Here is a 27,218-nt window from a genome sequence, read left to right as displayed (position 1 = left end):
AATACGGGAAATTAGAGCTCGCACGGAAAGCTATAGGTGTTCATACTTTCCGTGCGCTTTACGAGATTGGAATAATAGAGAATTGTGAAGGTGGCTCGATGAAGCCTCTGCCAGGCACTTAAATGTGATTTGCAGAGTATTCATGTAGATGTAGATGTTCGATCCCCATTCCAAACTTCCCCATAAGACGACGCAACGGCTGCGACGGTGGGCATTGTTCCTGGGGCTAAGGCCACTCGCGTAGAATGGATTGGGACCAAATTACCCGGCGATCGTTCCTCTGGTGGCGCCTGACTGAGTCTGACGGTAGCGCCTCTGATCCACAATCAATCGCGTCTGTTTCCAGATATATTACACTGCCTAGCCTTGTTGATATCACTACCTCTCAAAATCCTGAATAACCACATTTTGCAGGACGGACAGCTGCAATACGTGCAGAAAAAGAGTCAGTGAGGTTCTGGAAAGTACTCACAGGGACGTGGAGCCATTCTGACTCCAGTACCGTGCTCAGCTGCGCTAGGTTTCTGGGTTGAGGACTCTTGGCGCGAAAAGCCTGATCGAAGTTGTCCTACAGAGGCTGGATTGGTTTTTAATCCGGAGAGTTTGGTGACCAGAAGAGTACGGCAAACTCATTCTGGTACTCTTTGAACTACACATATACACTGCGAGCTGTGTGACACGTTGCCTTGCCCTCAGGATATATGCCATCGCGCCGAGGTTGAAATGGCTATGAGCACTATGGGACTTAACATATGAGGTCATCAGTCCTCTTGACGTAGAACTACTTAAACCTAACTAACCTAAGGACAGCACACACATCCATGCCCGAGGTAGGATTCAAACCTGCGACCGTAGTAACAGCGCGGTTCCGGACTGAAGCGCCTAGAACCGCTCGGCCACAACGGCCGGCTCGTGCCGAGGAAAAACAAGCTGCAAGTAGCGGTGGACATGGTCCCCGAGGATAGATGCATACTTTTATTGATCCACTGTGTTTTCTACAATGATGAGATCACCCGGCAAATGCCACGAAAACATTCTCTAGACCATAAGACTTCCTCTTCCGGCATAGATCCTCCTGTTGACTGTCGCGAGACGTTTGCTTTCAGACGTTATACGCCAACGGCAATCCGTGTGATGGAGCATAAAAACTGATTCATCTAATACGTCCACAGGTCAACACTCAGACGAAGTACAAGTGTGGTACTGGTGTTCAAATCCAAGCCTTCGTCGTCGATGGACAGCAGTAATCAAGGGTGCATGACTCTGGCGCCTGCTGCGGTGGGTCGTATCCTTCTACACTGCTGGCCATTAAAATTGCTACACCACGAAGATGACGTGCTACACACGCGAAATTTAACCGACAGGAAGAAGATGCTGTGATATGCAAATGATTAGCTTTTCAGAGCATTCACACAAAGTTGGCGCCGTTGGCGACACCTACAACGTGCTGATATGAGGAAAGTTTCCAACCGATTTCTCATACACAAACAGCAGTTGACCGGCGTTGTCTGGTAAAACGTTGTTGTGATGCCTCGTGTAAGGAGGAGAAATGCGCACCATCACCTTTCCGACTTTGATAAAAGTCGGATTGTAGCCTATCGCGATTGCGGTTTATCGTATCGCGACATTGCTGCTCGCGTTGGTCGACATCCAATGACTGTTAGCAGAATGTGGAAACGGTGGGTTCAGGAGGGTAATACGGAACGCCGTGCTGGATCCCAACGGCCTCGTAACACTAGCATTCGAGATGACAGGCATCTTATCCGCGTGGCTGTAACGGATCGCCGGCCGCGGTGGTCTCGCGGTTCTAAGCGCGCAGTCCGGAACCGCGCGACTGCTACGGTCGCAGGTTCGAATCCTGCTTCGGGCATGGATGTGTGTGATGTCCTTAGGTTAGTTAGGTTTAAGTAGTTCTAAGTTCTAGGGGACTGATGACCACAGCTGTTAAGTCCCATAGTGCTCAGAGCCATTTGAACCATTTTTTTGTAACGGATCGTGCCGCCACGTCTCGATCCCTGAGTCAACAGATGGGGACGTTTGCAAGACAACAACCCTCTGCACGAACAGTTCGATGACGTTTGCAGCAGCAAGGACTATTAGCTCGGAGACCATGGCTGCGGTTACCCTAGACGCTGCATCACAGACAGGAGCGCCTGCGATGGTGTACCCAACGACGAACCTGGGTTCACGAATGGCAAAACGTCATTTCTTCGGATGAATCCAGGTTCCGTTTACAGCATCATGATGGTCGCATCCATGTTTGGCGACATCGCGGTGAACGCACATTGGAAGCGTGTATTCGTCATCGCCATACTGGCGTATCACCCGGCGTGATGGTATGGGGTGCCATTGGTTACACGTCTCGGTCACCTCTTGTTCGCATTGACGGCACTTTAAACAGTGGACGTTACATTTCAGATGTGTTACGACCAGTGGCCCTACCCTTCATTCGATGCCTGCGAAACCCTACATTTCAGCAGGATAATGCACGACCGCATGTTGCAGGTCCTGTACGGGCCTTTCTGGGTACAGAAAATGTTCGACTGGTGCCCTGGCCAGCGCATTCACCAGATCTCTCACCAATCACAAACGTCTGGTCAATGGTGGCCTAGCAACTGGCTCGTCACAATACGCCAGTCACTACTCTTGATGAAGTTTGGTATCGTGTTGAAGCTGCTTGGGCAGCTGTACCTGTACACGCCATCCAAGCTCTGTTTGACTCAATGCCCAGGCGTATCAAGTCCTTTACTACGGCCAGAGGTGGTTGTTCTGGGTACTGATTTCTCAGGATCTATGCACCCAAATTGCGTGAAAATGTAAACACATGTCAGTTCTAGTAGAATATAATTGTCCAATGAATACCGGTTTCTCATCTGCATTTCTTCTTGGTGTAGCAATATTAATGGCCAGTAGTGTACTTTCGCTGGACGTTCATTGAGGAGACAATGTTGGTACCTCCTTGGTTCGTCTGTGCGGTCAGTTGCCCAACTATTGCATGTCTGTTCGCCAGTATACATCTCCGCAGCCGTTGCTCACCCCTGTCATCTATGGCCCGTGGTGTACCACAGCTGCCTCGGTGTCAGTTTTGGATAGCACGGTTTTGCCATGCGCAGTATACTTTAACCACGGCGTCAGGCTAACAGTTTCTCAATTAAGCCGTTTCGGCACCCAGACATGCTTCTTATCCCTCCACTCCTAGTGCCACCTGCCGTCTTTGTGTGATTATTGCACAGCGACGTCGGACATAGTCTGTGGTTGCAAGAATGTGACTGGACCGTCTGAATAGAGTGTCAAATTTACATTGACCACGCAAAATAACTTATCGTCCATGAGCAAAATAAAAAAAAAGAGTCTCAAGCAAATGTCTTTTTTCCATCAGGAGGACTTTAGCCCGCACTGTTGCCTATCTTGTAACTTGGTTCTTTATGAAGATAAGCAGTGTCTTTTTTTTAAATACCGCTCTGTATTTTTTATTCGGTAGTCCGCTTCTTCTTTGCAAGACCTATTCAAAAACGTATCTCGCTCCACTATACAATAAACGTAATTTTTTTTAAAAGGTAACGCACAACACACTTTCACTTTCCTGTATTAGCACACAGTGTAGACAGGTGAGATAGCTCGTTCACTTGATCACTATACCAAGAAAGTAATGGAAACACAGAGAAATTGTACACCGTTCATTCAGTCAACCATCTTCTGTTGTTCGTGTGCCCATTGTACACCAACGAAGAGGAGGTAGAAATGCTACATATCCTTTTAAAGTACTGCAGTACTGTACTACATGCTCCCATATCGTAAAGTAAGGAAACGTTATTGCAATTACTTTTCTCCTTACTTACACTCTTTATAGACGGGTCACGTTTCTACCTTCTCTTTTGAGATATATATTGTACTCACACTAGCTTTCAAATGAAGACAATTGTCTGAATGACGGGTGAGCATTTTTCTCGTGTTTCCATTTGCTTAGTGCCACCCCCAACAAGTGGACGAGTTACGTTACCCCAGTTGTGTACAATGTGTGCTGATAACAGGAGAGTGAAAGTCATTTTCAGGTTTGCTTTTTTAATAATATGGACAGTACGAAGTGATACTTTTTTGACAGGACTTGAAGAGAGAAAGTCGATTATCTAATATAAATACAAGGTGCTATTTAAGAAAAAGATGTACTGCTGTCCAAACCTCCGTAACGGAGAAAGTCGTAAGAAAGAACATCATGCTGGTTAATGTATCTCTGTAGAGAAAACAAGATTGACTTCAAAACTTTTTCTTTATTTTGCTTCTGGATTAACAGTTAATTGGACTACTTGAAATGTATCCGGAGCTGCGAATGTGGACACCCATCAACTTTATGATGGAATGACGACATGAACATTTGTACGATACAGCAGTGCCTGAGTTATTCTGATTACGATGCAAAGTTCCTTTGGACATGCATGCATGTCCAGTTGCGAATATGGACGACCATCAGCTGTAGAACGGAATGACAACAACGAAAGTTTGTGACGGACTGGAACGCGAATCTTAAATTTCCCCTTATCGCGAGCGATCGCCTTACCATTTGGCTGTCCGAGCACGATTCACGGCCAGACCAAACTCTCATATGTCGCCAAACACGTATGTACAACCTGCACTCGTACATACATTGCGTATATTCCCGTACGGGGGAAACAGTTTACTTGAAAGTCGCTTGCCCGGAGTCGGAGGATAAATACGATATTGTAGTACCTGTGTTATTCAATCCAACACTTACTTTCATTGTTTCATGAGGCCTGTAGTCACCGCAGTGCCTGTTCCTTCGGACATGCATGCATGTCCGAAGGAACTTCGCATCGTAATTCGGAATAACACACACACTTCAATATTGTAAACATCTTATGGTATCGTACAGTAGTTACACTCCTGGAAATGGAAAAAAGAACACATTGACACCGGTGTGTCAGACCCACCATACTTGCTCCGGACACTGCGAGAGGGCTGTACAAGCAATGATCACACGCACGGCACAGCGGACACACCAGGAACCGCGGTGTTGGCCGTCGAATGGCGCTAGCTGCGCAGCATTTGTGCACCGCCGCCGTCAGTGTCAGCCAGTTTGCCATGGCATACGGAGCTCCATCGCAGTCTTTAACACTGGTAGCATGCCGCGACAGCGTGGACGTGAACCGTATGTGCAGTTGACGGACTTTGAGCGAGGGCGTATAGTGGGCATGCGGGAGGCCGGGTGGACGTACCGCCGAATTGGTCAACACGTGGGGCGTGAGGTCTCCACAGTACATCGATGTTGTCGCCAGTGGTCGGCGGAAGGTGCACGTGCCCGTCGACCTGGGACCGGACCGCAGCGACGCACGGATGCACGCCAAGACTGTAGGATCCTACGCAGTGCCGTAGGGGACCGCACCGCCACTTCCCAGCAAATTAGGGACACTGTTGCTCCTGGGGTATCGGCGAGGACCATTCGCAACCGTCTCCATGAAGCTGGGCTACGGTCCCGCACACCGTTAGGCCGTCTTCCGCTCACGCCCCAACATCGTGCAGCCCGCCTCCAGTGGTGTCGCGACAGGCGTGAATGGAGGGACGAATGGAGACGTGTCGTCTTCAGCGATGAGAGTCGCTTCTGCCTTGGTGCCAATGATGGTCGTATGCGTGTTTGGCGCCGTGCAGGTGAGCGCCACAATCAGGACTGCATACGACCGAGGCACACAGGGCCGACACCCGGCATCATGGTGTGGGGAGCGATCTCCTACACTGGCCGTACACCACTGGTGATCGTCGAGGGGACACTGAATAGTGCACGGTACATCCAAACCGTCATCGAACCCATCGTTCTACCATTCCTAGACCGGCAAGGGAACTTGCTGTTCCAACAGGACAATGCACGTCCGCATGTATCCCGTGCCACCCAACGTGCTCTAGAAGCTGTAAGTCAACTACCCTGGCCAGCAAGATCTCCGGATCTGTCCCTCATTGAGCATGTTTGGGACTAGATGAAGCGTCGTCTCGCGCGGTCTGCACGTCCAGCACGAACGCTGGTCCAACTGAGGCGCCAGGTGGAAATGGCATGGCAAGCCGTTCCACAGGACTACATCCAGCATCTCTACGATCGTCTCCATGGGAGAATAGCAGCCTGCATTGCTGCGAAAGGTGGATATACACTGTACTAGTGCCGACATTGTGCATGCTCTGTTGCCTGTGTCTATGTGCCTGTGGTTCTGTCAGTGTGATCATGTGATGTATCTGACCCCAGGAATGTGTCAATAAAGTTTCCCCTTCCTGGGACAATGAATTCACGGTGTTCTTATTTCAATTTCCAGGAGTGTATTTGGGGTGGTCAAGATTAACGGTACACTCAAGCAATATCATATACACTGCTTTGGAACAACGTTCTATTGAAGGTGTATCTAATCTGCATATAATCTGTCATAGCCGTGTATCTACTGCGAGGACATTTGAAGTGAGAGTTGTGAAAGGGTGCGAATGGTGAATAAGGGAATCAGCGAAAGGTGACGAACCACAGCGACAGTTCATTACCCTATCCACTGGAAGACCCTTCCAGCTACTCAGGCGATGTGAATTCCTGTTGACAAGCTTGTATATCGAGCAGGATCTTTAACACGTGCATTCCTCCACCAGCACGAGGACTGACTAGCATGCGGTACTTGTGTTGTACGCTACATATCATCGAATTGCAGGTTGTTTCCCTATGTGAGGACAGTGCACGCTTTGACTCCGTATTTACCCATATGATGTGAAGCCCCGACTAAATTTAACTTTTATTATCTGCCTCCTCTTTAAAGTTAAAACGGAAGAATGAGTTTGCACCCCTGAGATTCAAAATGACCGTCCCTAAATCATGTATGCCCTTCCAGCTGCAGTTTAGTGAACTCAACTGTCGAGGGTATTGGTGAACCGCGTCAACCACGATTTTCCTGATTCCATCTACGAATGACAAAATGGTTCGACGGTGTCCTTTATGGCACAGTGAATTACTCTGCCTGAGGAAGGCATCAGTATATTCTTATATCCATTCACCTACATCATATTCCGCAAGCCACCTAATGGTGTGTGGCGGAGGGTACTTTTTGTACCACTAACTGAACCCTCAATCCTGTTCCACTCGGGAATAGCGGACGGGAAGAATGATTGTCGGTAAGCCTCTGTATTGCCTCCAATTTCTCAAACTCTCTCCTCGTGGTCATTACGCAAGACGTATTTGCAGCCTTGCTTGCTTTCGAGAACGAATTCTTGATATGAGGGAGTTCCTGGAGTTCACTTACCTGTAGTTATAATTAACTATTTATTATCTCAAGTTATAAACAGTTAGTGAATCCACCAGTCTGATGACCAGAGTATAATTCTAATATTTCATTGATTTTCATTATACTGTTGCTCTTAGTAAAAAATATGAACATGAGGTAACGAAATAAACAAATAATTTTAAAGTAGCTAAAATCTATTAAAAATATAATCCTACACTAATCATCAAATAAACTCTAATCTCAAACACAACAGCCAATCTGCTCTGTGCTGATCTAGGAATAACTGGACTCTCAGCATACTTTTTGGGATTCCTGGCAAACAAGTAAGTTTTTACCTACTCAGTTGTACTTAAGCTGCCCAAAATGCTTTGTAAAAATGTGGTCGCTATATCCTATGTGGATTGCCCTCTGTTCAGTTTTCTAACATAGTATTTCAGTTCCTCGAGATAATTCTGAACGATATAAACAAAACTATAAAACTTACAACGTGCCACAAGATTTACGAACGTTACAAAATACATATCTCTTAGAACTGTTTGTGATAACAAGGAATGGCAAAGTAGTACTGTGAATACAAAATAATGATCGTTACATCTATCAAACAAATGACAGTAAAGTAGTAACTGTAAGGAGATACGAATACTATTTAGAAACATTTAGAAAGGAGAAACTGCAAACAGTAGAAAACAAATCGATGGAGAATCACCGTAAGACAAAGTTTTTGTAGTTTATAACATATAATTCAACTAATACTGACATTCTGATTGCATAGAACGGGCATTTGATTAGTGAGTCTGAATAACCCAAATTCCTAGATGTTCACTTGGATGGTAAGCTTTCATGGAAAGCTCATGTTCAGAATCTTGTTCAAAAACTAAGTGCTGGTTTATTTACAATTAATATGGTATCTGCAGTAAGTGAAAGTCGAATACGATAATGAGTGTTCTTTGCTTATTTCCATTCGCATATGAAATACAGCATTATATCCTGGGATAATTGTTCTGAACCACTAACGGTTTTTTTAGGTCAGCAACAGGTAGTTCGAGCAACATGTATAAATGCGAGATACTCTTGTCGATTCCTGTTTTGGAACCTGGGAGTTCTGACAATGGCCTTTCAATGTGTATTTTCTTTAACGTCGTTTGTTGTTAACAGTATGAGCTTATTTCCTAAAATTAGTAGCTTATACTCGTCTAATATGACGCAAATATCCAGTCAGCATTTGAATCGCAATCTCCTTGTCTCTTCTGCAGAAAGACGAGAATTCCGTTGTCATCATTTTCAATAAGCGACACAAAGATTTTAAAGTATCTTAGCAGTAATCCTCGTAATTTTAAGTCTAAATTTACGAATTTCCTCGTGGTTCAGTTCTTCTGTTCTGTTGAGGAGCTCTTATGTTGTTTATTTTTCTGATATGTACTCAGCTGCTTGTCGCCTGCATAGAATTCGTGTAAATTTTATTTTATCTATCGATATGTGTCGCCGCTGGCGCTAGTCGCTCCTCTGTATTCATTTAAGATCTCTGCGATCGAATCTGTATCGCGTGGCCGCAGTTTTCCTCTTTGGTCGCTTTTCGGCTATTTAAGCGCACGACGCTGTGGGGATAGGCCTGGTTTAGGGCGGTTGGTTGGCGCCCCGGTGTGCAGACGGGTTGTCGGCGGTCGCTGTTTACGCATCTCTGACTCTTCCTGTCACGTGGGCAGTGGGGCTGCCGACGGAGACGTGCGTGAGGTCGGCGGGTGTGTACTGCGTCTAGTGAGAGAGCGATGGTCTCGTCTGTGCTGCTAAACGGTGTGAACCTGTGAAATGGGCTTTGGAATCTATCAGCCTGCAGCCGGATACGCTACAGAATCAAACTGTGGGAATTATTCAGGTCCTTAAGTCCTGCTGTATATATGTGTATTGAATCTCGTGCTGTTTGCAGTTAACGGCTCTCCCAGTGTTTGGACGCCCATGTTATCTGTTTCATATTGACCACTGGTGCACAACTTATTGAACAGCGGTTACCTGTGTGAATGAGGTTTGCCTGTTTTGGACGCACTTGAGATACGGGCAAGGAGCACGTATCTAAGTGCGTGTCCGTGCACTCCGAAATAACCACAGGTTCGATTTTCTGGCTGTCTGCTGGTATTTAGGTAATGTGTTCAGAGGTAAACAAGCAGGGGCTTAATGATAAAAAATTTATTGTGTGCTAGATTCCTGTTTTGAATTTTTTTTTAATGTTTTAAGGATTGTTTTACTCTGGATACTGCCCAGTTGCTGTGTGGTTTCATGTTGTTGTTTTATGGTATAATCAGCGGTGCTCTTCGTCCCTTGTAGCTGATCGTTTACTGGGGACGATGCCTTGGCGGCGGCCAGTTTGAATTGTAACCGATAGCGCGGTCGCTGTGTTTATCAGCAGACTCCAGTTCTTCGGCCAATTTAAGTTGAGTATTTTATTATTTGTTCCTGGTGACGCCGAGGCGTCCGTCTTTCCTTCTTCACCGATCCTTTCATCTTTCATTCAGGCTCGATGTGAGTTTCAGTTTCCTTGCACCTCTGATGTGCCGTTACTTGTCACTGAAATTTTGTAATACCTTAAAAATGCCTTTCATTGTACTAGGTTTATTAATATCTTATTAAGATAGAGAAATTGTGAGTTGTTTCTGCAGTTATATCTTAAAAGGTGTCCTGCTTCTGTGGGAATTTTTCTTGGTAAACCATTTATTGTTTGTATGGTTCTTAAGATTTGGGTAAAGAGGGTTTTAAAATTATTTATTATTTGGGGTGTGCTTTGACGCCCATAGACATTTTGTCTCTTTAGTAATGTTTCAGATTCTAGGGAAATTATGTATATTACTCTGGGGTAATAGCAGTCTGCTGTTGTGATGCAATAGTTAAATAAAATCTGTTGGAAATAACAAGCCGGAGTTTGTGTTTGATTGATAATTATTGCCTTGTATTTATTGATTTGAAGTATCCTTGACGGTTGTCCCACGTCTCATCTATTGTTAGCTTTTCTTTTATTAATTTCATGTACTGATTCGTGCAGTGACCACGGTGATTTGATCCTACGGGACAAGACGTGTGAAATAAAAATAAAATAAACATTAAATATACGCATGCACAGCACATTAAGGTGTCGAATCCCGCCTGAACCTTTGAAGTTTCCTGTGAAATATTTGTTGGCGATATTATTCATGCAGGTGTCCCAGGAAGAATGGCCAATACTTAGGGATATGGCGGAACGACAATTTGAAGCAAACTACCTCATATGGACATAGGCCCTATTCCGAAAAGTTTGCGAGGTAGAACATATTTAATGTACACTGTGACTGATTTTCTGTATTATTCAATACACTGTCAGGTTTACACATGTACAGCAGGTAGTTAACATTTAAACATGGGTTTTACAAGGCATCATCTGAAAAATACGTATTTTTAACACGTGTACCTCTAAGCATTATCGTATACGCCACATTACAGCTGTTGGACAGTTCATAATAAGTTTTCGAATATCCCACCGTCAATGAATTTGTGGATTACTGGGAGAACGTATTGTATTGCTTGTCTAAGCGTTCCTATACATCCTTGACATGAGTAAGAAGTTCGTCCAACATATTCGTCTTTCGTTTGTACCCTCAGACGTGATCCAACTCCATAAACAAAAATCTTATGGTGTAAAGTCTGGCGATCTTGGTGGGTAGTCATTGTACCACCACGACCAATCCAGTGATTAGGGCAGGTTTCGTTGAGATGTTCCCTCACACGTCTGGTAAAATGTGGAGGGGCTCTGTTTGCTGGAAGTACATTGCTGTCGGTGTGCCCAGACCAACATCCTCAAGGTGTTCAACAAACAAATTTTTCAACAAATGTAAATACGTCTGTCCCGTTACTCCCTTGTCCACAATTATTGAATCAGTCAACATATTACCGATCATGTCGCATCAAAAATTGATGGAAAAAGGAACTTAGAAAGTGGTTCTTATTGCAGCATGTGGATTTTCCTGCGACCATCGGATTATTATGTGTGTTGTTAATTCCATTCCGTTATATATTATATAATATTAATGGAGGCAAATGACTATTGCTATTTTACTAGTGACAAATTTCAGGTCCAGTTCTCACCAATGTGAAGACGGTGGACACGCTTTATGTGAAATTGCGTCGTAGCATATGTTGCTGAACTACACGTCCAGAACAAAAATGGGAACTTGGAAGAATACCTGTTTCACGCAATGTGCAGAAAACTCTGGTAAACACTCTACGATTACGAATTTGAGGTTGTGGAAAGCGCCGACGATATTCTCTGAAAGCAGCGGAAGCACCACAATCACAAAAGCCGTAAACATGAACCATATCTGCATATTCTTCATTTGTGCATGTGTGTGGCACTGTAGCCAGCGCGTATGCAAAGATAGTTAATCGACGCTTCTCTGTGACACATTCTCAGTCCCTCACACTACTTCACTCACAATGCACTATGGAGACGTGCGTGCTAAACAGCCTAGTTTAATGGCAGAAACACTTGCCGAGCAAAGAGGTTGAAAGGAATGAGGAAGGTCAGCGTTGAATGATTCGCCAAAGAGGTTGGGTGGGAAAGAGACATGTGCGCGTTGCTAGCCCAAAAACAAATATACTCTCTGAGACGAAAACAAAAGAAAGATGCATCACAGAAATACTGAATAATTTATTTAAGATAAGGAGCTTCACAAATCAAGTAAGTCAATAATGTATTAAACCGTCTCCGGTCGTTATACAGGCAGTTATTCGGCCTGGCATTGACTGACAGAGTTGTTGGATGTCCTCCTGAGGGATATAATGCCAGTTTCTGTCCAACTGACGCAATAGATCGTCAAAATCCCGAAATCGTTGGAGGACCCTGCCCATAATGCGCCAATTGGAGAGAGATGCGGCGACCTTGCTGGCCAAGGTACAGTTTGGCAAGCACGAAGACAGGTAGTAGAAATTCTTGCCGTATGCAGCCGGGTATTATCATACTGAAATGTAATCCCATGATGTCTTGCCATGAAGTGCAACAAAACAGGACGTAGAATATCGTCGACGTATCGCTCTGCTGTAAAGGTGCTGGGGATAACAACTCCTGGTTGTCGGATCGTATGACGGGCGACAGTCAAATCCCAACACTGTTCAGGGCGTCTGCAGATACGTCTTCTTGAATAGATTAGAATTGTCTTCAGTGATTAGTCCCACTGCGAACTGAGCCCCGATGAGCAGTGAAGACCTGTCTGTAGACACCCCGGACAGCGGTGAGATATCAACCTCACTGTTGCCTGCCATGTGGCCCAACAGCCAATGGTGATGATCTGGAGTGACATTTCTTTCAATAGCAAGGCCCCTTTGGTTGTCATCCGAAGCACCCTTACGGCATATCGGTACATCAACGATATTTTATGCCTCGTTTTGTTGCACTTCACGGCGAGTCATTGTGGGCAAAGATTTCAGCAAGATAACGCCCGCCCGTTAATTTTTCATCGTACTTACCAAACCCTACCGTGGTCTGCTAGGTAGTCGGACCTCTTCCCAATTGAGAACGTTTGGAGCATTATGGGCAGGGACATCCAACCGGTTCGAGATTTTTAAAAATTGAACACGCCAATTGGACAGAACTTGTCACGGTGTTCCTCAGGAGAGCACGTAAAAATTCTATCAGTGCCAAGCCGAATAACTGCTTTCATAAGAGCCAGAGATGGACCAACGCATTATTGACTCTTTCTCTGGAACATATCGTCCATTTTTTGTGAAAGTGTAATCATTTGTTTGTCTGTACATGTACATCGCATCTACGTATTTCCGTACCATTCGTATAATTCTTTCGTGGTGCGTTGCCTTTTTTTTATATGAGTGTACATTAAATGTCCTGTATCTCGGAAAACTATTTGGAACTCCATATGAAGTTTTTTGTTCAAATGAGCCTTCCTGTCATATCCATGAATGTTGAACCTTCCTCCTATGGTACCTTGTATAAGCACAACAGTCAAATGTTTAGTCACCATCAAGAGATCCCACACTCATACCGTGAACAAAAAATGGTTCAAATGGTTCTGAGCACTATGGGACTTAACTTCTGAGGTCATCAGTCCCCTAGAACTTAGAACTACTTAAACCTAACTAACCTAAGGACATCACACACACATCCATGCCCGAGGCTGGATTCGAACCTGCGACCGTGGCGGTCGCCCGGTTCCAGACTGCAGCGTCTAGAACCGCTCGGCCACCCCGGCCGGCGCTGACATGGAATGATGTTAGTGCTGTCTTTCAGAAATTCTCAATCTGCAGCCTAATGAGTAAACTGAAGACATTGAAATACCTTGAAAACTACACATCGGTTCAAAAAAAGTTAGAATATCAATTTGTTTGTCTCGCAGGGAGATATCCAACGATATCACACTCGACCCGCCAACCCACCCCGCGCGAGGGTGGTGGAGGGCAACTTTGAAATCTTCTATGGGAACCCCTGTTTTTCATTGCAGATTACCATTCTACTACAAGATCTACATACGTTCTGTCTGACGCATTTTCTTTGTTACACTGCAATTGGCGCTGTAATCGGTGGAACAGAAACTGATACACGACCGTAATTTATGACATGCTGCTCAATGGCCCTTGAACATCCAATGGCACAAAGGACGTTCAAAAATAGTTCAAATGGCTCTGAGCACTATGGGACTTAACTGCTGTGGTCACCAGTCCCCTAGAACTTAGAACTACTTAAACCTAACTAACCTAAGGACATCACACATATCCATGCTCGAGGCAGGATTCGAACCTGCGACCGTAGCGGTCGCGCGGTTCCAGACTGTAGCGCCTGGAACCGCTCGGTCACTCCGGCCGGCACAAGGGACGTCACCTCCGCGCTGCGATGATAGGACAGGCCAGTATTTCATAACTTCTAATTGGAAACCCCATTCACAACGTTGTATTCCTCTGACATATCGAACAGGGGACTACTCGACGCACCGCCGTGGCCGTACAGCGAACTACGAAGTATCATAACAGGTAGTATACTGCGACCGGAGATCTCGTATCGTGCAGACGTAGAACAGATAGCGGCTCTAAATATTACCTTACTTGCACAGTGTTTATTGGATGCACACCTACTTATCATTTGGAGAATAGAGGTCCAAGTGGACGATGAATGTTGCAACCACAAAAGAAAAAACTGAAATTATCCTGATTTGCGGAGAATGTAGGAAAAATCTTGAACCTGATATTGCCTTGTATGCCGAGCGTTTTCCAGGTAGAGATCGCTCTAGTTCGTTCTTATACACGGCCTCGCACGCCTTTATGTCTGACGGCAGCGTACAGACCGGCAGAAGGAAACGAAGCAAACATATTACAGGAGAAGCTAATGAAGTAGCTGTACTAGCGACAGTGCACCACAACCCACGAATAAACTCCCAGCAATTATACCACGATTCTGGTATGTCTGAAGGTAGAACTGTCACAACACTGGATCGTCATAGTATCATACTTACCACGTGTCACTGCTCAAGAACTTCAGGAGCCGATTTTCATAACCGAGTAGTATTTTGTGTTTTGTGAACGGCGACGCCAACATTATGCTAAAGAACCTGGTAATATTTTCAAATGGTTCAAATGGCTCTGAGCACTATGGGACTCAACTGCTGAGGTCATTAGTCCCCTAGAACTTAGAACTAGTTAAACCTAACTAACCTAAGGACATCACAAACATCCATGCCCGAGGCAGGATTCGAACCTGCGACCGTAGCGGTCCTGCGGTTCCAGACTGCAGCGCCTTTAACCGCACGGCCACTTCGGCCGGCTGGTAATATTTTCAAATGAGTCTATATTCACATACCATGGTAGCGTTAATCGGCATAACACGCATCACTGGAATGTAAACAATCCCCATTGGTTACAGCAAATTGACCTCCAACGGCCTTGATCAGTTAACTAATGTATTGTGTGGCATCATTAGGAACAAACTAAATCGTCCGTATTTTATTGACGGCACGCTAAATGGACGCAAATATCGGACGTTTTTGGAACAGTAACCACCGGTACTACTGCAGGATGTCGACCTGGACGTTAGACAGCGTATGTGATTTCAGCATGACGGTTGCCAGCGCATTATGCAATTGAAGAAGGGGAGATTTAGACAGTGTTTACACTGGTCGGCGGATCGGCAGAGGTGGTCCTATTAATTGGCCCTCTAGGTCGTCAAATTTGACGTCACCGGATTTCTTTCTATGGGGATATTTAAAAGATAAGGTGAACCAGCAAGTGCCAATAGGCCGTGAAGATATAATTGACCGCATCAGAGACGTCTGTGCTGAAATTTCTGCAGATATGCTTCTGTTCTGTGAACGATCATTTGAAAAGCAGATCACTAAGGGATTCGGACGGCTCTGAGCACTATGGGACTTAACATCTGTGGTCATCAGTCACCAAGGGGCCATTGTATAAATATCGCTGACTGGAGACCAAATGTCACATTAGATTAAAAATCGAACTATTTACGGGACTCAGCTGTATTCCATAGCGCTAAACCGAGATTCACTGAAGCAGATTCAGATTTGATCTTAGGTCGCGTGTAACATGCTTGGCAACACGTCTAAAATCGGCTATTGACACGATTATTCCACTCCGACCGCAGATATTTATCGTACATCGTAGATACGCAGTATTTGTTATCGAAGGTCTCGTGCTATAACCATGGTAGCAAGTAAACAGAAAAAGGTGCGAATGTCAAACTTCTTTCAATTAGAGAAGATTTGCTGCCGGAAATGCGTTGGGCCGGTATAAAAATATAACTGAGTACAAAAAAAAAAAAAAAAAGATAAAGTCACTGTGGTCAACAAGGTAAAGGCATGGAGAGAAGTTGATGTTGACTTTAATTCTCTCGTAAGGCCGATACCTTATGGACAGCTCTGCTGTGTCTGCTTTCAGCAGATCACCAACCATAATTTGAAAGGTTCTTGTGGCGCAAAATCTTAAGGTTAACAGTAACATGCACATTGCAATCAGTGGTTGGTTTCAGCAGATAGTGTCTGAGTCTTATTTCCAATTGATCTACAGTAATTTTCTGCAGACGAAGCCTCAGCTTACATGACTTGGTATTTAACTTCAACAGCGGGTTCAGCCTTTCATGAAATGTGCAGAGAGATCGCTGGGTCTCGACATCGTCATCGTCAGTGGACACATCTCAATGCTCAGATACTTCTAAAGTGAACGGAAGGAAACAATGTAATCCACATCACATAGGGTTATTGCACACAGAATGGCTGTGTTGTTATAATTATCTTTACTACCAACAATGTAGAGAAAGTAGTAACAAATGGAAAAAAATTCAAGAATTGTCGTGGGTTCTAACATGTGATCTCTTACTGCGGTTTTGTTTTAGGTCTCATATCTCATTTTCTTCGTTATTTTTCGGGGCGGACGTCCCATTACACCAGTTCAAGTTCATCGCTGACCCATTCACTCAGTTTTTTTAATTACAGAGGACAGCTAACCCTTTGACCGAACACGCACACTGAGCTACCGTCCCGACAACCAATTTTCCTTTCTTTCTCTGCTGCTAAGTGTCTATAAAACTCCTTCGTAACTATTAAGTTCCTTTGAACTAACCACATAAATTACGAATCACCTGCCAAGAGCTGTTATGAGATTGATCGTTAAATACACGCGGTAGCTGGTAATTTCCTTATCCTAACTTTACAGATCGAAAAAAAGTGTTTTGAGCATCTTCAGCGTGGGAATGGCGTAGTCAGATATTTACTTGCCGTTTTTTGTGGTGATAACACCTTTTTTTATTCTTTCAATTGGTATCTACAAAAAACCAAAGCAAGGAATCGTAGTGCCACTACAGTATAAATTGGCGATTAGAGTTGAACCTGAATTTTAATCACGAATTATAGCCAGTCAAATATGATGCGATTTCATAGCGATATGGATTCATGTTTATACAACGCAGGTTTTCGGGTTAGGCATGATCTAAGGTCATTTTCTGTCTTAAGCTAAGGTTAAATGCTTTATACATCTGCCCAAGTATAGAAGACGACGGTATTAACGTTTAAACACTACCTCTACTTGGAAAAGTAGAGTAGCGTTCGCCTCGAACCGCGGTCGCAGTGGCACACCGAGCAGTTCGATATGTCGAAGGAATACAACGTTGCGAATGGGGTTTTCAATTACAAATTATGAAATACTGGTCTGTCGTACCTGTTCCGGAGCAACGACAAGCGCCGGCACGAAGATGAAGGACGTAAGAGCAGAGAGGGCAGTGAGACGAAGTCAGACAATAGTTCGCTGACTAGGACCACACCAGGACAGGAGCGTCCTCTAGCCGAAGAGAATATAAGAGCCGCTCCTGCCAGCCTCGGCCGGACAGTAGAAGACGGGCACTAGTAGACCCGGACTAGAAGAGAGCACTAGTAGAGCTGTTACTTGTCATCCATATCCATTACTTACATGGACATTCTATATAGCGAAAGACATTGATTATTTGCATGTCGCCAATAGCTTGCTACACGACATTCTACGGGGGTGAGTCAAATGAAAACGTTAAATTTGTAATAACAAATCGAAATTTCGCGCCGTTATCCTGTAAGTTGGTAAGCGTCTACAAACAGCATGCAGAATGGCCTGTAGGTGGCAGCATAGTGCAGATGCACACATACCGTCACAGTATCAGTATAAAGATGGCCGCCCCATTTGCGACTTGCACCAGGGAAGAACAGCGTTCTGTTATTCGGTTTTTGCGTAGTGAAGGTGTGAAACCTACTGAAATTCATCGGCGAATGAAGGTTCAGTACGGTGATGCATGTTTGTCACAGCAATAAGTCTACGAATGGAGTAGGAAGTTCGCAAATGGTGTGACTTCAGTGGCAGATGCTCCTCGTCCAGGTCAGGCATAACGAGTTGTAACTCCACAGAACATTGCAGCAGTTGAAGCTATAGTGAAGGAAAACCGCCGAGTGACACTGAATGACATTGCAGCATGTTTACAGATTAGTCATGGGTCAGCACACCACATTGTGCATGATATGCTCCAGTTTCACAAAGTGTTTGCAAGAGCCGGCCGGTTTGACCGAGCAGTTCTAGGCGCTTCAGTCTGGAACCGCGCGACCGCTACGGTCGCAGGTTCTAATCCTGCCTCGGGCATGGATGTGTGTGATGTCCTTAGGTTTAAATACTTCTAAGTTCTAGGGGACTGATGACCTCAGAAGTTAAGTCCCATAGTACTCAGAGCCATTTTTTTTTGTCTGCAAGATGGGTGCCACGGCAGTTGACTCCTGAAATGTGAGAACGACTTGTTGATGCTTGTGAAGAATTTCGGCGCTTTGAACGAGTAGGTGATGGCTTCCTTGCAAGAATCGTTACTGGGGACGAAACCTGAGTTCACTTCCACCAACCGGAAACGAAGAGTGCGAGCAAGGAATGGCGCTATTCCTCATCACCAAAACCAAAGAACTTTCGAACAGAACCATCAGCGGGGAAGGTTATGCTGACTCTATTTTGGGACGAAAAAGGCGTCATTTTGGAGTATTACATGCCTAGAGGGACCACTGTCACCAGTGCATCATGCACAGATCTCCTAAAACATCATCTGCGGCCTGCAATCAAATCAAAGCGACGTGGATTGCTGTCAGCAGGTGTCCTTTTGCAACATGACAATGCAAGGCCCCACATTGCCCGTACAACAATTGCAACAATCACAGACCTGCATTTTGAGTGTCTGCCTCATCCACCATACTCACCAGACCTTGCCCCAAGTGATTTCCATATGTTTGGACGACTCAAAAGCGCAATGGGAAGAAAGAAGTTCTGATGAAGAGGTACGCCACGTGGTGCATGAGTGGTTGCGCGGACTACCAAAAGAATTTTTTTCTACAGGAATTTATCCACTTTGTAAGCGCTAGAGGACTTACACTGGGCGCGGGGGAGATTATTTTGAAAAGTGATACAGCTTTGTACCACTTCTGTACAGTAAATAATACTTTAAAAAATGTTTAAGGTTTTCATTTGACTCACCCTCGTAAACCAGAGTTAAATATTGTCAATATACTTTATTGTAATAAAAACCATTAACGTGATTTGCTTGAATTGTTGTGTAGTTATCTGAGAAAGCAGCATCCTTTAGGCACCCTGTTCCCGTTTACCGCATTGTATTCACCTACGTATTTCGACAATCTCCTGACAAATGATCAAGGTATTAAATATTATACTAAAATGTTTTATGTTTTTATGTTATAATTTACAACGTTCCACACCCACGAGAATCATCTCCTTTTTTTGGGTCTATGGAACGAAAACTGATCTAATCTAATCTAATTAAGAGACGAGTGGAAAGCAACCTCACATTACCCGCGCAACATGGAGGTGGGGTATCACGTCCTCCTTCGAGACAAACAAATTTGAATTGTAACCTTTTTGCATCGGATGTGTAGTTTACGACATATTTCAATGTCTTTCACTTACATGAACACCTCATATAGTGATGTTAGCATTCACCATAACAAAGGCATGTTGCAGTTGAGGTATTACACACGTTTATGCCCAAAGAGGAACGTTATGTCATTAGTGAAGAGTGAGATAAAAACATGAAAACGGTTTAACTAACCCCTGGAACCTGAGCAACCCTGTGGAAGATTGGGTACACAGCCTCAGTGGGAAACAGGGTTAGGGCAGGTGAGAGTGGGAGAAATGGTCCTCCAAAGAATAGGTGACCGAGCGCAGTTCCAAAATCGCTGGCTTGGAAAAAATTATTTTTACTAATAACCTAACAGATAAAGCTGGATTGCCTTCACGAAGACGAAATAAACTAAGGAACAAGGATACGAGTAGGAAAACATCAAAGCTGCAGGAAACAGAGAGAGCAGAATGGATGGAAATTGTCAAGGGGGCGAACACGCCCTCTGGGTTTTGAAGCCACAACAAGAAGAATAAATTAATTTACCACTCTGTTTATCTTACAAACTTACCTGTTGGTAAGTCTGTGAAATAAGCCACTGCTGCAAAGATGATGAAAATCAAGACAGTAGAGGCATTCAGCATCATTGTCGCCACCCGCACAGGTCGTCGTCGTCCTGCAAACACACCACAAAAAACGGTCAGCTCTTTATCATCACACTTCTCTGCCTTACTGGTCTCTTCATTAGATGGACCTTGCCGTGTAGGTACGTATTCAGTTCAAAAGGTGCCAGTACTTCGGAAGGAAAGGTGTCAGGTCCGATTACTCTGATACAATAGCTCCCTACTTAGCAATCATATACAACCGCTCGCTCACCGATAGATCTGTACCTACAGATTGGAAAATTGCGCAGGTCGCACCAGTGTTTAAGAAGGGTAGTAGGAGTAATCCATCGAACTACAGACCTATATCATTGACGTCGGTTTGCAGTAGGGTTTTGGAGCATATACTGTATTCAAACATTATGAATCACCTCGAAGGGAACGATCTATTGATACGTAATCAGCATGGTTTCAGAAAACATCGTTCTTGTGCAACGCAGCTAGCTCTTTATTCGCACGAAGTAATGGCCGCTATCGAAAGGGGATCTCATGTTGATTCCATATTTCTAGATTTCCGGAAAGCTTTTGACACCGTTCCTCACAAGCGACTTCTAATCAAGCTGCGGGCCTATGGGGTATCGTCTCAGTTGTGCGACTGGATTCGTGATTTCCTGTCAGGAAGGTCGCAGTTCGTAGTAATAGACGGCAAATCATCGAGTAAAACTGAAGTGATATCAGGTGTTCCCCAGGGAAGCGTCCTGGGACCTCTGCTGTTCCTGATCTATATAAATGACCTGGGTGACAATCTGAGCAGTTCTCTTAGGTTGTTCGCAGATGATACTGTAATTTACCGTCTAGTAAGGTCATCCGAAGACCAGTATCAGTTGCAAAGCGATTTAGAAAAGATTGCTGTATGGTGTGGCAGGTGGCAGTTGACGCTAAATAACGAAAAGTGTGAGGTGATCCACATGAGTTCCAAAAGAAATCCGTTGGAATTCGATTACTCGATAAATAGTACAATTCTCAAGGCTGTCAATTCAACTAAGTACCTGGGTGTTAAAATTACGAACAACTTCAGTTGGAAAGACCACATAGATAATATTGTGGGGAATGCGAGCCAAAGGTTGCGTTTCATTGGCAGGACACTTACTAGATGCAACAAGTCCACTAAAGAGACAGCTTACACTACACTCGTTCGTCCTCTGTTAGAATATTGCTGCGCAGTGTGGGATCCTTACCAGGTGGGATTGACGGAGGACATCGAAAGGGTGCAAAAAAGGGCAGCTCGTTTTGTGTTATCACGTAATAGGGGAGAGAGTGTGGCAGATATGATACGCGAGTTGGGATGGAAGTCATTAAAGCAAAGAAGTTTTTCGTCGCGGCGAGATCTATTTACAAAATTTCAGTCACCAACTTTCTCTTCCGAATGCGAAAATATTTTGTTGAGCCCAACCTACATAGGTAGGAATGATCATCAAAATAAAATAAGAGAAATCAGAGCTCGAACAGAAAGGTTTAGGTGTTCGTTTTTCCCGCGCGCTGTTCGGGAGTGGAATGGTAGAGAGATAGTATGATTGTGGTTCGATGAACCCTCTGTCAAGCACTTAAATGTGAATTGCAGAGTAGTCATGTAGATGTAGATGTAGATGTAGCCCTGGCTAGTGGTCAGCTTGGATACGGGTATCCGCGGTTATATGTGCTGATATCTGCAGCAATAACTACTTTGCGGATAAAAGCTTCTGTCACTGATGTTATTCACAGTTATTTCTGTTGATATTCACAATAACAATTACATTGTGGTTATAAGATAAAGAAGAGTGTCAGATTTACAAGGTCCAGTCACATTAATGTGACCCTACCTGTGTTCCATTAATGTTCCGCCTGTGTTCGACGTCGAAGTGCAAGAACCTCTCACACAAGGCAGATGGCAGCACTATCAGAGGAGGGGGTACACAAAGTATGTCGGGCGTACGCGGACAACAGCAGAGTCGTTGTTGTAATGCAGAAATGGAGCGATTTATCTGGCGTCGAAAAGGGCATGATCACTGGCTTTTGGCTCAAGGGTGGAAGCATTTCCGAAACGACTAAGTTGGTAAACCGTTCGCCTGTCGCATTGGTTGAAGCATACCGTGCATGGCAAAATGGTGCTAACCAAAACCGGCGTCGAAACAGCTGTGGTGCACAACGGGCCATAGATGAAACAGTCGAACGACGGTTGCGGAGATGTTTACGGAGGAACAGACGTGCAACTGTCGAGCAACTGACCCCCAGATCATCCAAGGGGTTCTCAACAGTGTTTCCTCAACAACTGTTCAGAAAACATTGCTGTGTATGAGCCTCTACGCTTGGTTCATGTGCCCATGCTGACTGCTGCTCATCAGCAACGAAGCCTGAAATTTGAGCGCCAATGCCACAACTGGACGTCCACTGAGTAGCGACAGGCGGCTTTTTCAGGTGAGTCAAGTTTTATGCCCCATCGAACTGAAAGGAAACACGCTGCAACAATTATCGGTAGGGCCCACGCCGGAGGAGGGAGCATTATGGTCTGGGGAATGTTTTCGTGACATTCCGTGAATGATTTCGTCATTATGGAAGGTTGTACTGCTTGCCTCCTGGAGCATGTGATGTAACAAAATAAAAGTGATGTTATTCAATGGAAAAGTTGGAATTTGAGATTTCGCTTACTGTTTTATCAATCACAATTGGCGTAAGAATCATGGATTGACCATTGTCATTAAAATATTGCACTATGAAATGTGAATAGTCTTTACTTGCAGTTTCTCGTGGGTTGAAGCAGTCACAGCTAGCGTGCTATTGATTAAGAAATTACATTATTGTCTTTCTAATTACTTCACGATCGTAGATACGATCATACCCGGTCGTGAAGTTATTCTTATGACAAAACAATTTCCTAAGGGACCAAAAAGTTCTTAAGGGGCTCCGGAAAGGCTCAAAATCATGAAAAGTTCAATTTTTACTTTTTTGCGTTTTCTGAATCTGCAGACTATTACCTTTTAATAGATATATAATTTATTCAATTCCGAAGACTACAACTATTTTTAAATTTTTTTTGAAATGTGTTCTACATGGGCGTGACCCACTGTGGCGCTGTTAAACTGCTGTCAAATGGTGTTATTATTAACGTCCGTGTTCATCAGGTACATTTCAGTGATGTGAGATGAAGTATGTGTTGTGGCTAACCTGTGATGGTTCAATATATATCGCTGGTGTGATTGTCGATTGTTTCATGTTTATTTACTCTGTCGTTATCTCGAAAATATTCGTAATTAATTCTGTTTCTTGAGTCTCTGTTTTGTTGAAGTATAATAATGAGTAAAAGTAAATTTATTAGAAATCCTCTGAAGGCTTTTAAGAAAAGGAGAAATGTTGGAAAGCCAAAGGTATGTGTTATTACTGTAAACAATAAAGACGATAACCAAGTGAGTGAACCTAACCTCTCAAGTACACCTGCCCATAGCAGTCAAAGTGGGAAAGAAAATACTTCACAAAAGGAGCTTGGTTCAATGAGTGAAAACTATGAATGTCTCATGGGCGAATCGGATGTGAATGAAATATTTGATATGTCGGTTCTCAAAGGAATTTTTTCAAACTGTGTAAGATGTATTCATTGTAGTGAAGTTGGTCTGGAACTCTCCATAATAAAGCACGTAGGACTTGCTAGTGAAATACAACTGAAATGTGATAAGTGTTCATACATGACCACCTTTTGGAACAGTGTTGCAGTAACTGCAACTGAAGAAAATGGTAGCAAAATCTACGAACACAACAACGAGCGATGCTTGCTTTAGACAAGGAACGCCTTCGGGCTGCCTGTAAAGAGTCTAGAAATACAAGCAAGAGTAAACAGGAGGAGGAACAAGAGGAAGCTGGAGGAGGAGTTTGCAGAGGATGAAGATAATCCATCCTATGGACCTGGAATGCACTAAAAAGTTAATCCAATCTTTGTCGCTCGATTCCCAAAACTTTTATTTTCTCATACTAATTACATGTTTTCTAAGGATCTTCCAAACATATTTGTTTCAAACTTTCAGTAAATGTTACACAGTACCTTCTGCATAATTTAACACAGCCTTTTCCAAAAAACTGTATATTTTTGAATATATAAATAAAAAATTGCAAAAAAATGTTGTGAATTTTCATTACAAATGAAAAAATTCATCTTTAATAACTGAACTAAAATTTTGTAAAATCCCTGTGTTAAGTTGTAGCCCATATTCCAATAAATAATCTGTAAAAAGTTCAACTTCCTACCTCAAATACTTTGTGAGGAAATACGTAATTTATAAGCGTTATTTTAACATTGCAAGTATAGGGCGTTCCGGAGCCCCTTAAGGGCGCAAAAACAACTATAACATCACACAAAAGGGAAATTCAATATTAAAGCTGATGCAAGAAGACGATAAAACAGTTTTCTATTTGTCAATGTAACACGCACATTGGACTGCTGATCTTGGTGTCTGTAATCTTAGCAAAATGCGTAATTAAAATGAAAATAATACTGAGGAGATGATAGGAATCAACACTGCTAAATGATTCAGTATTCCCAGAACAAATATTTATTATAACTAAAACATATATCGTACCTTAAGGTTAGTACTACAATGACGGTAGATTTTTATGTCCGTTTCATGTCCATTGAGCGCTCTTTAATATACCCATTGCCGTCTTGAGTCGCTCGTGCAGGATTCGAACCTGCGACCGTAGCGGTCGCTCGGCTCCAGACTGTAGCGCCTAGAACCACACAGCCACTCTGGCCGGCAACTGACTGGTAAATGTATTCACACGGAGCAGTTAAAATCCCAAGTGTTCTGAACAGATCCTTACAATGAGCTCGACTAGTATTTTTGGTTATTATTCTTATGGCTCTTTTCTGGAGTTTGAAAATTGTGTTCATATTTTGTGCATTTGTTCCCCAAAAAAGGAATTCCATAGCTAAGAACTGAGTGTACATATGAATAATATGTAACTAAAAGACACTGCATGGATTCTAAGGGCATTGCATGCTGATGACATTCTGTTTGCAAGTACATTTGTGTGTTCACACCACTTCAACTGAGAACCAATATTCATTTCTAGAAATTTTGCATTTGTTACACAGTCTACAGAGGTGCCATCTACATTTAATTTAACATTGTCATTTTTCCTCTTCAAACTGAAATTCGTGGCATTAGTTTTCTTTACGTTCAATGTCAAACGGCTCTGAGCACTATGGGACTTAACTACTGAGGTCATCAGTCCCCTAGAACTTTGAACTAATTAAACCTAACTAACCTAAGGACATCACACACATCCATGCCCGAGGCAGGATTCGAACCTACGACCGTAGCAGTCGCGCAGTTCCAGACTGTAGCGCCTAGAACCGTTCGGCCACTCCGTCCGGCTGTTCAATGTCACTTTAGTATTTAAGTGTTAAGCTTTTTCTGGGACTGAATATTACTAAAGAAGGGGTGGCATGTGCACTTTTTAAGTTGCAAGAATGTTTCTGGCACGCTTCTGACCACACAAATTTAACACTTTATTTACGTAACAGGTTAAGAGGATTGGATATCTGGACAGCATTGGAAATAAATTACACATAGTAATTTACTTTGCCCAGGAACGACTATAGCTCGCTGAGGTTCTTGGGAGGTGATTACTTCCACATGATCCTTTTAGGTGTGAGCTCCTCTTTACTTAATATTGTCCCAGGTACTTTACGCTTGGATCAAAGAAACTAGATTTGTCGCGACGATAGTGCAGATCAGCTGAGACATCATCTGTAGGTGATGTAGGTGCTTCTTCCGTGTGGCCCTGGTGATCAGCATGTCATCTAAATAATTAACACTGTTGGGGATGCCTTGGATTAGTATCGCCGAAATGTCATGAACACCGACTCCTAATGGCAACCAGTTATAAAGATAATTGCCAAATGGTATATTAATCACTGAAAAGTGTTTCATGTGATCAATTGAAGGGAGACGTCAGCGTGTTCTGTCTGAAAAATAATTGCCTCCAGTCAATTTTATATACAATTCCTCCAGCTTAGAAACTGGATACAAATCGACATTTGCTCGAGAATTAATGACAGACTTAAATTCACTACAAATCTTAAGTGGTCCATTCAGATTCTTAACTACGATTGTGGGTGCTGCCCGTTGGCTAGACGATACCGCGTATGTTAAGCATCTATCTAGTTCTGCTTTACTGTGATCACACATGGTGAAATGCACTGGACATGCTGTACAAAACTTAGGCACTGCTGATTGCTTGGAAAATCAGTTGGACAGCCCAATGTAGGTTCAAGCAGTCACTTACACTGCGCACATAAGGCATCAAGGTCCGTGAATGATATAATAGTTGAAACCAGATTAAAGTGGTCTTGAATTTGGAAACCAAAAAGCATAAAAATGTTTGTTTTCCTCCATGAATTGATTACTAGCAGAGTTAGTTGCCGAGCTACATTTTTATACTTAGCTTGGACTATTATATGAAGGGTCGGAGGAAAAAAAAACCAGGTAACACTTTTTTTCGAAATTGAGTTTTTGCTATAGGTCGATTCAGACCGATCGTACGCGTCTGTTGAGAGGCTAAAACTGAAAAAAAAATCTCGCGAGTCCAGAGGTACTACCACTCAAAGTTTTCCAAAAAGTGGAAAAAAACCAGGTAAGTCAATTTTTCAGGGGAAAGAAGCAGGCAAGTCACTGGTGACTCATCTAGCTACGAGAGGGCAGAGCAAACAGAATTCTGATGCAATCGGTCCCTCCAGTAAATGGGAGGGAAAGAAGAAGAAAACGAAGGTGGCTATCAGGATGGAGTTTGCAAAAAATATATGTTTGCTAAATATAGCAGCCAATGACGATTACTTTAAGCGGCACTTTCGGTGTATTCGTACAGTATCCATGTTCCTGCAACAGGCGAATCCTTTCTGTATGTTTATCCTGAATTCATTGCGAAATGGGCGTCATTCCTTCTTCACTTCGT

The 27,218-nt window shown here is 43.6% G+C and overlaps 1 protein-coding gene across 1 annotated transcript in view; it reads right to left on the bottom strand.

Annotated features, from left to right (window-relative positions):
• LOC124795052 (peptidoglycan recognition protein 1-like) overlaps positions 1–27,218 on the bottom strand; it is a 57,499-nt gene that overhangs the window by 19,193 nt on the left and 11,088 nt on the right. The window contains exon 2 of the mRNA XM_047258843.1: positions 20,207–20,311. Coding sequence (XP_047114799.1) covers positions 20,207–20,311 — 105 coding nt within the window. The remainder of the gene's footprint in view (positions 1–20,206; positions 20,312–27,218) is intronic.

Source organism: Schistocerca piceifrons, chromosome 4 (genome assembly GCF_021461385.2).
Source record: "Schistocerca piceifrons isolate TAMUIC-IGC-003096 chromosome 4, iqSchPice1.1, whole genome shotgun sequence".
Lineage (NCBI taxonomy): Eukaryota > Metazoa > Arthropoda > Insecta > Orthoptera > Acrididae > Schistocerca > Schistocerca piceifrons.
Note: the sequence above shows the minus strand (reverse complement) of the source record. Positions and strands in the feature narration are given on the sequence as shown.